At 43.5% G+C, this 17998-nt stretch overlaps 1 protein-coding gene across 1 annotated transcript in view; it reads left to right on the top strand.

Annotated features, from left to right (window-relative positions):
* ACER2 (alkaline ceramidase 2) overlaps positions 1 to 2392 on the top strand; it is a 56096-nt gene extending 53704 nt beyond the window's left edge. The window contains exon 6 of the mRNA XM_075316350.1: positions 17 to 2392. Within this exon, the coding sequence (XP_075172465.1) occupies positions 17 to 203 (187 nt within the window). The 3' untranslated portion in view covers positions 204 to 2392. The remainder of the gene's footprint in view (positions 1 to 16) is intronic.
* The last annotated feature ends 15606 nt before the right edge of the window (positions 2393 to 17998 follow it).

Here is a 17998-nt window from a genome sequence, read left to right as displayed (position 1 = left end):
TCCTTGTGTCTTGCAGGCACATTCTCATCTGTTTGGCTGCTTACCTTGGCTGTGTTTGCTTCGCTTACTTTGATGCTGCATCTGAAATTCCAGAGCAAGGACCTGTAATTAAATTCTGGCCTAGTGAAAAGTGGGCTTTTATTGGAGTGCCCTATGTCAGCTTACTCTGCGCTCACAAGAAGTCACCTGTGAAAATTACATGAACGATAATGAACATACAGATCCTTCTATGTGCAACCTCCAGGGGAATTTAGCCGGCATTTTCCACCCTCTCGTTAGGGACCTATAATGACAGACTTGTCTTATCTTTATTGACTAAGACTTTAGTTGCTGCCAAAATGACAAAAGAATTTGCCTCTATTTCCTACAAGTCCAGAGTTCTTCAGAGAATCTTATTTATTAACACATCCATATTTATATAATGATATTTCTTGCATGAAATACGGTAATACATTTTCGACATGGCAGTCGTGATATCTGTCATGTTGAGGCAGGAGGAAAATGAAGTGGTGGCTTGTATGCTATTCCAAGCAGGAGTCGGACTATAAATATTTTATGTTGTGTTGTGTCTCGTTCCTGTCATCTCACTTATAATGGAAACGTACAAGTCCCGGGAAAGGATTGTGCAGTACTGAGCTGTAGAGAAATCCATCTCATTGTGGGGCTCCATCTACCTATCAGGGTTAAATGTTCCATAGATATATCTTTTGCCATCTTTTTTACAGATGTATGTATTTTCTTTGGATGATTTCTGTGATGTGGCACTATTTCTAAGAGACTTTAAAATGCAATGTTTTTTCATATTGTTGCTTTGTACATCTCACTAGTCAAAGTATTGTGTAAATTAAGTATTTTTCTGCTGTATAAATGCATCTTTTCTGAAGACCATGTTATACGCTTATTAACAATTTTTACAATGTTAATACCTTTTTAAACAAATCATTTTATTGATTATGATTTTAGGCTCTGTCCACATTTGGGATTTTACCCCTCTTTCTCATTAATCTTAAAGCACCACTCCACCATTTTTTCTAATGTCACCCCTAGAGTGGTGCTTTAAATGTAAATCCCCTGCCCCCTGCCTAATACTCACCCACCTATGTCTTCATCTGTTTCCAGTGACAGTCCCGTCTATGTCAGATGCTTTGTGACCTGCCTTCATCTCCAGTGTGTCTATGAGAGCATCATTCAGGCTCTCATAGTTACATTGACGCTTGTGATGTAGCATCTAACTTCCGTTGAGTTAGAAGTTACGGGTATAAGATGGCGCCGCGGGACTGGAAGAGGATGAAAAGACTGGAGGGTAAGTATAAGACTGGGCCCAGGGGACTTAGATATAAAACACCACTGGTGAAAAAACAAACACTGAAGTAGTGCTTAAAGAATGAGATTTTAGGTCATAATCTAGAAGTTCCTAAACTCTAGAGCCCGATTTTATCGTGTAATTTTTTTAAATCATTTTTCTTTTTTTGTCTTTGTGGTATTACAATTTTTTTGCTCAAAATTTATCAAAATGTTGCAAAACAGTTATTTTTGCCGCAAAATCAGAAATGATCTTTATTTTTTTTCCTTTAATCTCTTTTGCGATTTTTAATTTTTTGAGTGCAAAAAAAATCACTTTTTACTGCTAAAATGTCACAAAAACTAAATCAAAATTTCAGGTGAGCATAAAATCAGTCTAGGATGGGAACTGGACTACAAATGAAAAATCACAAGTCACTGTAAACTCTATACTCCAGATGAAGACATTAAAACTTGTACTTTTAACAAAAGCACAAATTAAAAAAAGAATATGATGTAAAACACAACAAAAACTTGCACAAATGCAATCATGAACCGGGCCCTTCGTGCTTTACAAGTGCGACTCCAGGCACATATTTCATGGTGACTTCAGATTAGAGCCTTTCTTCTAATTTTATTGCCATAATTCTAAAGGATGAAGTAGAAACTGCTCTATCGAAAAGGGTGTGTGGGGTGACAACTGCTGTATGCGTATTTCTGTCTGGGATACATGGTTGACCTTAGTAATTGGAGCTCATTCAGCAACTGCCATTGAATCTCTCTATTTTGTTATATAGTGCTGCACAGTGAGGACAAGAATAGGGCTTTTATAAAGATCATTTTCTCACCTGACTGGAGTTCCTCTTTATTAACATAGTTTAATAGTTTCAGCGGTGAGGAGCATTCAGTCTGACAAGTCATTATGAATATTGTATTATGGAAATGTGCATTTAAATCTCAAATGATAAGAACACTTTATACTGTCACTGTGCTCTCTGAACTGACACCAGTGGCTGATTTTTGCAGTGTTCTTATGCTCAGGTAAGATAATCTGAAGTATATGTCTCTACATATATGTATTTGCGCTCAGCAATTCACAAAGACTTTTCAATAAACTGATTTTCAATGAGATGGTTGTCTTTAGTCTTATTGTTCATCTTTTACCCAGACAAGCTATACAAGAAATAGAATAAGAGGAATCTGTAAAACGGTGTAAGGAAATAGCTATTTTGATCTATAAATTATAATGTATATATAAAGCGACTTTCACATTTCTCAATTACTGTATTGTCCTGTGAAAAATAATCACAACCTATACTTACCAGTGGCGCTGTACCAGCAATGTCGGTGTCTGGTATCCCTGTGCACGTAATGGCATTATGCGAGCCCTGCATCTAATCAGTGGCTGCTTCACTCATCCTTCATATGAAACCAACAATTCGAAAGGAGTGAGAGCTGCTGCTGCCCTATCACTTATCACTCAAAGGAAGTGAGAGTGAAGCGACAGCTGTTTGGCTGCAGGGATTACATGGCATTAAAATGTCACGCGAGTCTTGGAAGACCATATGCCAACATCCCTGGAATTGTACCAGTAGCGAGTATATGCTGTTATTATATACTGGAAAATAAAACAATTGAGAATGGGTTGTCCAAGTAATGGACAACCCCTTTAATTGCCTAAGTATGTACTTGGATGTCTAGACCGGCTGCAGAACTCTTGACTAGTAATGAGCGAGCACTACCATGCTTGCATGCTCAGTACTCGTAATGAGCAGTCTGTCTGCTTGGGTACTCGACTCGTGTTCGGAGTATAATTGAAGTCAATGGAAAACGTGAGGATTTTTTCTGGAAAATCTTGGCATAGTAGTGCTAGCTCATCATTACTGTTGACCTGAATTCAACAACCTCATATAAGCCTATGAGTTATGAGGCTATGGGATTTGGGTCAGGAGACCCACAGCTGGTCCAGATATCGTGGTTCATAATCGGCTGTTAGTATATGTTTAAATTACTCAGAGGACCTGTGATTCATTAAGGTCGGCATTATTCACAACAGTCTTGATGAGTTGATGTGCTGGAGTCAAAACGCTCCTGATGCCTAAATTATAATCCTGATTTATGAATCAGGAGCATTGGATGGATGGCAAGCACCTCACCATCGAATGTTGCTGAAGTAAGCTTTGTCATAGCGAATGCCACTATCCGTCATGAATTTGATGACGGCAGTAGCCACTTTCCCTATCCTTCCCCAATTCACCCACTTTGTTGGAGCTGGGCAAAATTGGCTTCAGAACTTTTGAAGCCTCAAGTTGCACTAAAATTATGCAACTTTTCAAAGCTTTTTACTACAGAATACTGGAGAAAAAGTTTTAATCGGGCCCATAGTATTGGCAAGAAAAATGTATATGGGAGGCTTTAATAATTTCATGTGTGAAATGTATAAACAATTCAGAATATGAAAACTGTGTGGCAGCTAATCATTTTTAATACCAGGGGAACTCCTGGTGGCTTCTTACAGAGGACTCCAAAGATCTGCAGAAGACGTCTTCATTTGAAGCTGACTTGAAGCTACAACTTGTCACTAGGCTTAATTTCTTATTTTGTTTTTTTCTTATTAATCTTTTAACCCTTTTCCACCCGCAATATAATAGCATGTCTTAGGAGCTGTTACACTATTACAGTGCAGTGATTGTAAAACAAATGAGTTGGGCCTGCTGCATCCTTGTCTTTAATTTGTTACTGGGAATGACTGGTCCGTGGATGTTTGGTTTCGCTGGGTTCAGCCAAACTGTAGTTAAAAGTTTGGTTTAGTACCTGAACTTGACACCAAACCCCATAGAAGTCAATGGGGACCCAAACGTTTGTGCTGTAAAATGGTCATAGTAAGGGCTAGTGGTCTGCAAAAGGAAGTTAAATGGGTGTAAGAGCAGGACAATGGCACTGAAAACAAATGTGTATAGGAAATGACTTAAAGTGGTTCTGTCACCATACCAATTTTGGTTAAATAGGAAGGAAATTAATAAAATACAAATTTTAAGAGTGCCCCCACATAGCCTGTTTTCAGAGTTACCCCACAGAGCTCACAGAACCCCTTTAAAATAATACAGTTAGGTCCAGAAATATTTGGACAGTGACACAAGTTTTGTTATTTTAGCTGTTTACAAAAACATGTTCAGAAATACAATTATATATATATATATATAATATGGGCTGAAAGTGCACACTCCCAGCTGCAATATGAGAGTTTTCACATCCAAATCGGAGAAAGGGTTTAGGAATCATAGCTCTGTAATGCATAGCCTTCTCTTTTTCAACGGACCAAAAGTAATTGGACAAGGGACTCTAAGGGCTGCAATTAACTCTGAAGGCGTCTCCCTCATTAACCTGTAATCAATGAAGTAGTTAAAAGGTCTGGGGTTGATTACAGGTGTGTGGTTTTGCATTTGGAAGCTGTTGCTGTGACCAGACAACATGCGGTCTAAGGAACTCTCAATTGAGGTGAAGCAGAACATCCTGAGGCTGAAAAAAAAGAAAAAATCCATCAGAGAGATAGCAGATATGCTTGGAGTAGCAAAATCAACAGTCGGGTACATTCTGAGAAAAAAGGAATTGACTGGTGAGCTTGGGAACTCAAAAAGGCCTGGGCGTCCACGGATGACAACAGTGGTGGATGATCGCCACATACTTTCTTTGGTGAAGAAGAACCCGTTCACAACATCAACTGAAGTCCAGAACACTCTCAGTGAAGTAGGTGTATCTGTCTCTAAGTCAACAGTAAAGAGAAGACTCCATGAAAGTAAATACAAAGGGTTCACATCTAGATGCAAACCATTCATCAATTCCAAAAATAGACAGGCCAGAGTTAAATTTGCTGAAAAACACCTCATGAAGCCAGCTCAGTTCTGGAAAAGTATTCTATGGACAGATGAGACAAAGATCAACCTGTACCAGAATGATGGGAAGAAAAAAGTTTGGAGAAGAAAGGGAACGGCACATGATCCAAGGCACACCACATCCTCTAAAACATGGTGGAGGCAACGTGATGGCATGGGCATGCATGGCTTTCAATGCCACTGGGTCACTTGTGTTTATTGATGACATAACAGCAGACAAGAGTAGCTGGATGAATTCTGAAGTGTACCGGGATATACTTTCAGCCCAGATTCAGCCAAATGCCGCAAAGTTGATCGGACGGCGCTTCATAGTACAGATGGACAATGACCCCAAGCATACAGCCAAAGCTACCCAGGAGTTCATGAGTGCAAAAAAGTGGAACATTCTGCAATGGCCAAGTCAATCACCAGATCTTAACCCAATTGAGCATGCATTTCACTTGCTCAAATCCAGACTTAAGACGGAAAGACCCACAAACAAGCAAGACGTGAAGGCTGCGGCTGTAAAGGCCTGGCAAAGCATTAAGAAGGAGGAAACCCAGTGTTTGGTGATGTCCATGGGTTCCAGACTTAAGGCAGTGATTGCCTCCAAAGGATTCGCAACAAAATATTGAAAATAAAAATATTTTGTTTGGGTTTGATTTATTTGTCCAATTACTTTTGACCTCCTAAAATGTGGAGTGTTTGTAAAGAAATGTGTACAATTCCTACAATTTCTATCAGATATTTTTGTTCAAACCTTCAAATTAAACGTTACAATCTGCACTTGAATTCTGTTGTAGAGGTTTCATTTCAAATCCAATGTGGTGGCATGCAGAGCCCAACTCGCGAAAATTGTGTCACTGTCCAAATATTTCTGGACCTAACTGTATAAAGTAATTACCAGTAGTAACAATCTGGGAAACTTGGACGTTGTTGCGCAGGCACTGCAGCATGTTTTTGCTCGTGTGTGTGCTAGGCTACCCAGAGACAACAACAAGCTGTTCTCAGTGGGAGGTGAATCGTCTGTGTCCTTTATCCCCCCCAGCCATGCTCCTGTGATGCCTGTGAGCTGCTTTAGGTGCCACCCTGCCGTGAACACGGTTCGTCCTCCTCAAAAACTGTCCCCTGGCTGGACAGTTGTGTACCTGGCTGCTATTGGTACAGTAATCCACCCCTTGAGCCATGTGTGGACAACTGGCCTGATATTCATGTGAATGTCCCCTGTTCCTCCTCCTCTGCCTCTTGTCCCACCACCTCATCCATCATCTCCTAAAGTGTTTTTTCAAGGAGGCATAGAAATGGGAAAGTAGCACTGATAATAGGTCATGAGCACTGGCTATGTTCTTGGGGTACTCAAAACAGCGCAACATGGCACAAACGTCATGCATGGAGGCCCACTTGGTTGGTGAAGCAGAGTTGTTTCACAGAAAAACTCACCCCGTGCGTGCTGCAGCTGTATCACCACTATCACCTGCTGCTGATCGCACAGTCTCTCCAGCATATGCAAAGCGAAATGCCACCTTGTGGGTACATCAAGAATGAGGCAGTTAGTAGGAACGCAGTAGTGACGTGCAGCGCAGACAGGTGAGCATCAGCAGGGTAAAAATGCTGAAAGTGCCCACAGACGGCCAAAACTTTCTGCAGGAGCCCTGACATCTCGGGATTATTTTTAAAGCTAAGCACACATTTCATCTGTTGTCACACACCACCAGGATGGGTTCTACTTATTGGTCTGTTGTTCAATCCCACAGTTCCTGCACGGTGTGGTCTTTTCCCCCCAAACAGATGAGTTTCAGAACAGCCTGATGTAATTTCCCCCTGGCTGTGCTGAAATTGTTCATGCAGGTGTTATATTGACCGGATGAGGAGGATGCATAGCAGAAAGAAGAGGCAACGTGGACAGAGAAACATCCAGCAATCCTTGGTGGTAGTAGGACATGCACCAAAATGCTTTCCACCTTAGGCCCAGCCGCCACTAGATTTTCCCTTTGGGCAGTTAGGGAGATATATATCCCTGTTTGCGCTTACTGGTCCACCTACCGGTGATGAGATGGACCTTGCCACTGATGACGTTGCCCAGTGCACACCTGATTTTGTCCACAACTTGTTTCTGACATTTGACTTCCCAACAAAGTCTAGAGATGTCAGATTTGCTATGCGCACCAGCAGTTTATTTGTCAGCTTTTTTTTTGGCAAAAGTTTGTAACAAAAAAGAAGCAGCATGTTCATTCTTTCTTGCGTTTTTATCAACATTTGTCACCCATTGAAATCAATAAGGGCATCAAAAACGAAAGGTAAAACGCATGCCATCAAATTGGTGCATTTTGCATGCGTTTTCCCTGCGCTTTTGTCAACAAAAACGCAGCTCACCAACTTGGTTCCAGAATGACAAAATCAATGCTGGAGTGATTTTGGCATGTCGGTGTCCGTGTGTTTGTGTCTCTTTGTCGGTATCCGTGTGCCAGTGTCTTTCTCCCTCTCTGTAATAATATCAGCCCCCAGTTGTCTGCTGTACCTTGGCTGGTATTAGAAAAATGGGGGGACCCCACGTCATATATATATATATATATATATATATATTTATTTTTTATTTTTTCTATTTTAACTAAATCAAATAGTTAAAAAAAAGCGTGTGGTCCCCTCTATTTTTCATAACCAGGCAAGGTACAGCAGACAGCTGAGGGTTGCAGCCTGCAGCTGCTGCTGTTCCTGTGCTGGATATGAAAAAGGGGAAGATCCTACGTCATTCCTTTACCCCCAAAAAATAAAAAAACAGCTAGCCAAGCTGGCTATCAAGCTATTCTGTTATTTCTTTCTATGTATTCTATCTGTTCTTTCTTATTATCTAATCTATATGTTCTTATCTATCTAGCTATTCTTTCTATTCTTTTTCTATCTATCATCTATTCTAGCTATCTATCCATTATCCTATCCTATCATATTTTGTTTCTCCTTTAAAAAAACGCAATAACAAAAACGCACCAAAAACGCACCAACATGACAGGCTCTCTCTGACAAGGTGCAGTTTTGGTTGCAGTTTTAATTGCAGTTTGTGTGCAGAAAAAACTGCAGTGTGCGCATTTAGCCTAAATGCTTCTACACCTTGACACCTTCCAGTGTATATTCATGTCTGTATGTGACCTAGTGCGTAGGTCAGCACATTTCCAAGCATTCTAGCTACACAGTGAAATTAAATCATTACATATCAATCTTCAGAAGCAGGACTTTTTTATGGTAGTAGCTCTCTCGAACCCTTGAGATATCCAGCATTGGGACTATGGTCTCTTATTCATTCAGACCTGCAAAGCCTATCCATTATACAAAACTTTTAGTTAGCAGAGTCCATATTTTAAGAGCAATGAGTTTTTTGGTACAGTGCAATAGATTTTGACAACCATCACATTTCGGCTCCCAAACGGCTGAAGGAATCCACACACTAGCACAAGTACTTTAGCTAGATAACTGGGGTTAAACTGTAAACCCCAAAACACCACAAATAGGGAGCTTTACAGTAAAAAACAGGATCACAGGGAGTACAAATATTAGTCTGAGTCCTTTTACCAGGCACAGGCTTCAAACGTCACATAACTGTAGGTTGAGGTACTTATTGTTAAAGAGGTGACTTTAGACTTTGGCTTAAGATACTGGAGGAAGAGCAACGCCCTTAGGCCCCGTTACACGCAACAACATCGCTAACGAGATCTCGCTGGGGTCACAAAATCCGTGACGCACATCCGGCGTCGTTAGCAACGTCGTTGCGTGTGACACCTAAGCGCGACCGCTAACGATTCGAAAAATGTAAAAAATCGTTGATTGTTGACACATCGTTCCTTTCCCAAATATCATTGATCTTTTTGGACGCAGGTTGTTCGTCGTTCCTGAGGCAGCACACATCACTACGTATGACACCCCGGGAACGACGAACAACAGCGTTCCTGCGTCCTCCGGCAACGAGGTGGGAGTGACGTTAATGCGGCTGCTCTCCGCTCCTCTGCTTCTATTGGTGGCCCGCTGTGTGACGTTGCTGTAACGCTGCACGAACCTCCCCCTTAAAAAAATAGTTTTTTTTAGCCGGCTACAGCGTCGTCGTTAGTAAGGTATGTGCGTGTGACGTTTTGCCCGTGACGCACGCACGATGGGGGCAAGTGCGATCGCTAGCGACATCGCTAGCGATGTTGTAGCGTGTAAAGCGGCCTTAACTCTCTTGGGACAACTCGGAACAGTGCAGATAAGAGGGAAGTCATTCCTTGTTCTCCCTTTGAGACCTTTGCAGTGTGTCCTGCGAATTTTCCACCAGAACTGGACTACTTGCAGGTTCAGGATCTCTATGTGAAGCACCCCGGTCCTCTAGACAGACAATTTCCTCAATTAAAGGTGGCGACAGGGCTTGTTGGTATAGGTATCACCAGGATCTGCGGCAAAAATGACAATTGAAGCGGGTCAGGTAAAGAAGACATCTCAAAGGGAGACCCCCCTTGAAGAAGACAGTGGCCCACGTGGCTCACTTTCTCTTGCCAGTTGCTGAGGAATGGGCTCTTGCCGACATTTTTTCAGCTGGTTATGGCTGACTTTTTGGGTACCTCGGTCGTTTCGATAAATCAAGTAGACTTCAGGAGAGAGACTGTGCTTAACTACATATGGCTCATGCTCCCATCTGCTATCTAGCTGACTAATAGGGTCGTTCTTTAGCCACACTTGATCCCCTGATTGTAAAGGCTTGGCACTGGCATGGAGGTCAAAGTTTTGTTTTTTCTTTGTTGAGCCATTTCAAGTCTAGAGTCCACAATTTCTTTGGTATCTTTTAAGCATCTCTGGTGCTCTTTGACCCATTCAGATGGAGAAAGGAGAGACTCTGAGTCTGGTCCAGAAATATCCAGAGCAATGTCAGCAGGCAAGTGTCTATGTCCTTGTCTCCCAAACATCAAATAGTAAGGGGTATAGCCAGTATAGCAATGCGCGGTATTATTGTAGAGATACACTAGCTTTTGGAGAAGTATTGACCAGTCAGTTTGCTTGTGTGCAGGAACCGCTTTGAGCATGCTGATTAGGGTTTGGTTCATCTTCTTGCACAGAACATTTCCCTGCAGATGATAGGCTTTAGTTCTCAGCTTTTTGCAACTGTATTGTGCACATGGCTTCTTAAACAACTGAGACTCGAAGGCTGCCCCCTGATTGGTGAGAATCTTTCTAGGGCTCCCATACGGTAAACATTTTTTCCACAAAGTGGTCTGGGCAGTAAGGTTTCTCACAAAGACAGCCGCCACGAACTTCGTAATGGTCAATCACCGTCATAGCACCCTTATACCCAGAGCGACTTGGCTCCAGTTTGACATGGTCTATAGCTACAAGCTCCAAGGGGCTCTTGCTCATTATGGGGTGAAGAGGAGCACGCTGATTATGTCTTTCAAACTTGGCCACAGCACAGGTGGAGCACTCTTGACACCAAGTCTCAATGTGAGCTCTCATGTTGATCCAATAAAACCATCCCCTGATTGTTGCCTCTGTCTTCCTTATGCCAAATGGAACAGACTGGTTGTAATACATGTCTAGAATCATTTTAGCGTCCCTTCTGGAAACCACCACTTGGAAGATTCTCTCATAAGTGACTGGATCCAAGGTTATTTGATACAATAGGCCCTGCTGTAGAAAGAGCAGCTTTCTTGGTCATCAGAGGCTTCCCAGCTCCGCAGCAGCTCTTTTCCTTTCCTTACTGGCACCCGTCCACTGGAAAAACAATCCAGAAGTTCTCCAATTACCTGCACTCAGTCTGGAGATTCTGTCAGAGCTCTATTTTAGTGGGAAGCAGCAATAGTTGTAGGAATCTGCTGTCTGATCTGTAGGGTCTCTTGCCTTGTCTTGATTGGTGAATCGGGTATAAAAAGCGGGCATCTCTATATCTTCCCACTGATCGTTCAGGGAGTTGAGTTCTGTCCGTGCAGGTAGGCTGGATAAGGCATCGGCATTTTTATTGGCCTTGCCTGACTGGTATCTGATAATAATGCTGAAGTTGGCCAAATGGGATGCCGATCTCTGCTCCAGAGCTCCCAGATGGGCAGAATTTAGATGTGCCAACGGGTTGTTGTCTTTGTATGGAGTGAAGGGTGAGGCAGCCAGAAAGTCCTTAAATTTCGCAGTTACTGCCCAGACCAGGGCAAGGAACTCCAGATTTAAGGAACATTTGCTTGGATTCTCTTAGTGAACAACTGGCATAAGCAATAACTCTTTTTCATTTCCGGCCTGCATCTGGGGAAAGCACTCCTCATAAGCCTTTTTTGCTGGTATCCGTATATAGGATAAAGGGTAAACTGTAATCTGGATACCCCAGGACCGGTGGTTCAGTCAGCTTCTCTTTCGGTAGGTGGAATGCTCATTCTCTATCAGCAGTCCACTCCACTGGCAGTCTAGCTTCTGGTAGTCTTTAGCCTGCTCTTTTAGGAGTTCTTGGAGGGGACCAGCTATCTGGGCAAATTTTGGGATGAATCTCCAACAGTAACTGACAAATCTCAGGAAACTCTTCACTTCCTTGACTAAGTTGGAGCAGGCCAGTCTATAATTCTAGTTAGTTTGTCTGTTTCTGGCTGGACTCCAGCAGCACTCACGATGTGGCCCAAATATTTCACTCTGGGCTTCAGGAGGAAGCACTTGGAAGGTTTTATCTTCAACCCATATTAGGCCAGTGTCTCGAACTTCCACCAGATGTTGCAGATGTTCCTCATCCTCATACGTCTTGTAGTCCACTATTACATCATCAAATTATAGAAGAACTGTTTCAAAATTTCGATACCCCAGACACCTTTCCATCAGTCTGTGAAATGACCCTGGGGCATTACACAGCCCAAATGGCATATAGTTGATCCGAAGAGGCCCATTGGTGTTGTGAAGGCAGTTTTCTCTTTGTCTTCAGGGGCCATAGGGACTTGACAGTAGCCACTAGTCAGGTCTAAAGTGGAGAAGTGGGCCGCAGACCCTAAAGCTGCAAGAGACTCCTCTCTCTGAGACAAGGGACAGGGATCTTTATGCGTGATATTGTTGATTTTGCAATAGTCCATGCAAAATCATTTGGCTCCATCTTTCTTCATCACGAGAACAAGGGGGGGTGGCCCATGGACTGCGGCTATCCCTGATCACATTTCCTGTCTTCATGTCCTGGACCATTTTCTTCATCTGCTGGTACATGGCAGGGGACACTGGCCTGTACCTATCCTTGATGGAGAAATGGTCACCCATCGGGATGGTATGCTGGATTACACTAGTTTGCCATAGTCCATGGGGAGTTGGCTGAAGTATTGTGAGTACTTTTTGACTACCTCTAGTACTCCTTGGATCTGTTCGTCCGAAGGGGTATCACTGCCAACATTAAATGTGGTCCACAAGGGCGGTGAGGCAGGATTTTCAGCTGATTTTTTTCTGCTGATATTGCTTGTTGTGATGCCATATGAGAGGTTTCCAGGAGATCCTCTTGGTGGATGTTATACAGACTGGCTACAGAATACTACTTCTTCAGGTGCACTGTTTGGTCTCTTAGATTGATCAAATGAATGGGTCCTTGTCCTCTGTACACTGTAACTAGGCTTCTTGTGGCTTGGACAGGTAGTTCACCCTTCATTACAAGAGGCTGAGCAAGAGCCTGGTAGTCTTGTCCCCACACTCCAAAGCAGGCTCTGTACCACATCAGAGTCTCTGTTACAGTTTGTAACCGGACTGACTGGGCATCCTTGATCTGGGCATGGCATATTTCCCCTCTTTTGTTCATAAACGTCTGTTTAGCCATCAGCACCTGCATAGTCTCATGGATAGCTGTTATGGTCAGGAGACCACTGCAAATGATCTTGCAAAAATCCCATAAGAGATAGAAAATAATGCACAACAGTAGTTTGAAGCTTAGCTGGCTGCAATCCACTAACTTCACAACACAACTAGAAGTAGCGGTGGAGCGTTCCTAACCAACCTAGATGCCTTGTCACCGCCGGAGAACTAACTAGCCTCAAAGATGGAATGAGGAATCCTGACTTGCCTCATAGCAGCCCAAAAAGGATAGTAAAACCGTAAATGATATAAAGGAAAGTATATATAAAGTAAAGGATATAAAAACGGTGATGTAAGGAAAAGACAGCACACAGATGGTTTAACATAGGGTTAAGCAAAGTGAGGCCCTGCTAGCTAGATACAAAAAGGATAGAAAAGATTACTGGTTGCAGCCAGTGAAAACCCTGAAAAAATACCTTCACCTGATAATCAAAAATGCCTTAAAGATCACACGATCTTCCTCCCACTATATCAGGAACTCTTGTGCAAATACAAACTCCTAATCAGACTGGGAGTAAAAACTCCCTTCTTACTGGGAATAAATCATAATAAAAAAATAGTGCAGAAAGAACGCTTATTCCCATACAAGAAACAAAAGAGAATTTTCTCAAACATTCAATTAGGAATAGACTTTATAGGTTAATCAGAAACGCCCATAAGTACAATTTAGTCTAAACCAAGCCCAGACTAAGAGAGTAAACCCACACAAGGAAAAATCACCGAGATTACACAATTCCCATTAATTGCAAACAAAAAGATGGAAAAATGAATGAGAACGAATTAATCTCAGGAAGAAAAATCAAAATACATATCAGGCATAGCTGCAGACTCTGGATGACATAGGAACAAAACTGATGCAAAGGAACGAAAAAACTACTGTAGAAATCATTCCTGGAGAATCCAAAAAAGGAGCAGAAAAAAGCAAAAAACAATCCTACATGGAAAGGCAAAAAAGCCTAAAGGCAGGAGGACAAACTTCAGGTCATCTTTTCTTGGAGAAGAAACAATTATTACCGGCAAAGGATAGACAGAAATTGCCTTCCTATATTCCCCCAGGCTGGACTTCATTGGCTTTCCTGGAACAGCAATCATCTTCCACACCTGTCTGAGAGACAGATGCAGAATCAGACTCCCTACCAGCACTAGCCACCAGAGGGAGCCCAGAAACACTCCCAGGAACCGCACCATCCCTGATGATATTCACAACAGATAGCCTTGTAAAAGTCTTTGGGTACCATTGGCAGGGCCTGTCATGAGGTTTTCAGCACATCTGTATACCAGTGTTGGAGTACATTAGTGCCTAGAATCACAGGAAGTTTGTCATTTTCTGGGACTTGGATTACTACTAGCCCTTGCCATGAGAGTTTGGTCTCTCCAATCTGAAGCGTGGATTCCCAGAAGCCGTGTATGGCTACTGATTTTCTATTGTTAGCTGTGGTGTGCAGCCGGGCTTTTGGCGTTTGTGTCAGCTGGGCTCCTTTTCGGCACTCTTCAAATGCCGTATGCCGGATGGCTAGTGGTCACTTGAGACTCGGTGACAATCAAGGCAGGGAACTCACTCCATTAATGCTAACTTCAACCATGGGGCTAGAGCCCACTTATTTCAACATTCAGGCTAGATCTACGGGACTTAAGTTCTCTCCTCCTGAGGGGCATCCCTGTTGTGAATACATTTTAATTAGATTCCAGTTTGGGACTCCCTCTTATGGTCAGTGCTGGTAATGCAGCTGACTTGCTGAGTGGGAACTGAACAGCTGAGTAGGATTTGCTCAGGCCATTTGGTTTGGGCCTATATAACTATGTAGCTTCCTTTTGTTCCTTGCCGGTGCTCAATTGTATTTCCTGTGTTCTAAGGACTTCCTGAAACAAGCCCTGTTCTCTGTCTACCAGAACTCCTCTCAGATAAGTTGGCCTTGTACCTTTTTACTTATGGTTTTTGACTTTCTTGTGATTTTGCCTGTGTGGAGTTCCTGGTGGAATTGGATTATTCCCTGCTGGGAGTATCTGTGTACCTTGCTCCATGTTCTGTTATGTAGTGTGTTTTGTCATGCTTGGTACAATATTCAGTCCCCTCTCTATATCAATGTTTTTCTTGGATCCCAGTAACACCAGAGTACTGATATAGCGGGGAAAGCCTGTTCAGGCTCAGTATTTTTCCATGTCAGGCGTGCTGGTATTTATTAGGGTTTTTACGGTTGCAGTCAGTGCTCTTTCCTATTCTTTCCTATGCAGATAGTTTTGGGCCTCATCTTTCCTGACTCTGTTCTCTAGCTATGTATTGTGTTTTCCTATATCACCGTAATCTTTACATGTGGGGGGCTATCTATATCTTTGGGGACTACTCCGAGGCAGATCAGCTTTTCTACATTTCTCTCTGTTAGAGTATTTAGTTGTCTGGCTATGTTGAGACGACTAGGTCATCGTAGGCTTGTCCCATGGCTACTTCTAGTTGTGTGTCAGTATTAGGTCTGCAGTCCATTAAGGTTCCAGCAACTCTGGTTATTTTCTGGATTTCCGAGTTATTGCTCTTTTTCTGATCCTCCTCGGTCACTGGATCATAACACATCCCGCTTCCTGAGGGGTAGCCGTTTAACTGCCAGCAATCCTCTTCTTAGTGACCACATCGATGGTAGAATTCACATTCTAGCCTTCGGGTACTCTTGTACCAGGTATCTGAGGACCTCTCTGGGGGTCAGTGTCTGTTTTCTCTTTGTCCTGGAGGAGGCCGTTCTCGTTCTAATCTTGGAGGATCCTTTCTTCCCCATCTAGAGGGATACTCTAGTCGCTCCAACCGCTCCATCACCTTTTCCAGGTTTTCAGCGAGACAAGAGACTTGACCAAGCAGGGTCGCTTCGTATTCTGAAGATGGGGCCCAGGCTCCTTACTCAGCAGTATGACTTGAAAGGGGCAACTCTGTGGCAGGCTTAACCCATCTTCCTGGGTTTCAGACTGAGGTTTCTTTTCCAGGACCTCTATGGCCAATTCTTTGAATTCCAGAAAAGAGGTACCCAGATGCTGGATGGACAACATCTTTAGTTGACAGTCTTGTCCAACACCCCTTCTATAAATTGTTCTTGAAGAGTCTGATTTTGACCATCAGCTTCTTGAGGGTCTACATGGATAATGGCCCTCAAGGTTTTCTGCAGTGACAGGGCAAAGACTCTGAGGGACTCTTGGGGTTTTTACACTTTCCAAAAAAACACTTTTTTTTTTACCTCTGAACTGGTCCTTGATTCAAAAGAGACCTTTAGTCTCTCTAGGATCTGATCTACTGTTTGGCATTCAGACAAGGCCAGGAGTTGACCTCACAGAGTGCTGCTCCCTGTAGCTGGCCAGTTAAGATCTCCACTTTCTGCTCCTCAATGATGGTACAGTTTGAAGGTAGCCTGCATTCATTCTCTGAAATCTCTGTATGTGTGAGGCGCTACCTCACATCAGGGAAGCCTGGGGTCCCAAAGTATTATGGCGTGGTCAGAGGCTGTTGCTGTTGCTGCAGAGGATGAGCTAGTATTCACTGGGTACTAGGAAAACGTCTCTGTGGCTGTGGCACTTGGGTCGCTGATATGTCTTCATGCTCCATGTTGTGGCTATCTTCACTGCAAGAGCTTGCTCTCAATATCCTGCGCCGGACTAGATGGGTCAATGTGAGCTAATTCAAAATATTGGGAGGCGTTAATATAGGCTACAGCCGAGAAATGGGAGTATGGCCCCTTTAAGAGTTGCGGCAATAACTTGCTTTGGTAAAATGGGCTATACCAGAGGGCAGTTAAAGACTCAGACAATCTCTCCCTCCCTTGGTTTCTGTCAGGCTACCACTAGGTGGCGCTGACACTCAGGCAGGAAAACTATCTGAGTGTAATACTACGGAAACCCACCAGAGGTCGCCAATCTAAACGTAAGAGTAGTCAATCAGAAAAGGGTCAATCCGGGATGTCACGTCTGAACCAGGGAGCAATACTAGCCACATTCAAGAATAGAGCCGAGGTCAGATGCCGGGAGACAAACTTCACAGGAGAGACACTGGGGAGGGCAGAAGACCGGGGAACTGGGGAGCACAGAGGTAAGACTGGGCAGGATAGATGGAGGTCGGAACATGAAGGGAAACCAAAGGTCAGGCAGGGCTGGAGGGACGAAGGTCAGGCAGAGCAGGGGAGACAGAGGTCGGAAAGGTCAGGGGTCAAGACAACGGTACGGGGTAGCAAGGAAACAGAGCAGAGCGCGCTCACAGGAGTAGCACGACGCCAAGCTGGAAATATCACTGGTTGCGTCCCGGAGGCAGCAAAGTCCAGATATGGCGGCGTGACCCCCTCCACAGAGACCCAATTCCCAGACAGTTTCCCCAGCAGTACTCACTCAGGCCTCTGCAGCACAATATTGCGTGCTGCAAGGATGCAGTAGCTGCAGTGGCGCATGCGGTGGCAGGTATTCATTCTCATGCAAAGAAAGTTCTTCTAATTTTGGGTAAATTCAGCCCAAGTCAGCCCAAGGTGAACATAAGCCACAGAAGTAAATATCCTGTTCATGACGGCAACATTTTAGATTTAACATACCGTACGTCACACCCTAGTAGTAGGTGCAGGAGGAACTATTAGGCTCAGGCATAGGTGCTGAGCGGTGGTGTGGCTTTTCTGCAGTGTTCTGCAGTTTAGGATGTCTTGGTGCTTCTACCTCGCTCCTGTCATTCCAAACCCATTCCCAGGGTACATCTATATGAGGTAGGTAGATAGTAATAAGGCAGACTGGACCTTGGTATGAACAGTTCAAACAGTACTGGATAACACAATGATGGTTTACATCTCCTTAAGCATTTAGCCGTCAATGGCAGAGAAAAAACTGTGGAGAAAAGAGCGCAAATAGGGTCTTACCTGGTAGACCAAACAGTGAGTGCAGGTGTGTACATGTAGAGTCCACGGGGCCTTAGGGTACTCGTCACTGGGCCAGTGGTTCCTTGGGGTAGCTATGACTGGCCTGACCCGGTTTCGTGACCCCGTCGGCTACATGTTAAATAAGAACAGCAAACCGACAAGTGTCCAATA

Source organism: Anomaloglossus baeobatrachus, chromosome 1, assembly GCF_048569485.1.
Source record: "Anomaloglossus baeobatrachus isolate aAnoBae1 chromosome 1, aAnoBae1.hap1, whole genome shotgun sequence".
Lineage (NCBI taxonomy): Eukaryota > Metazoa > Chordata > Amphibia > Anura > Aromobatidae > Anomaloglossus > Anomaloglossus baeobatrachus.
Note: the sequence above shows the minus strand (reverse complement) of the source record. Positions and strands in the feature narration are given on the sequence as shown.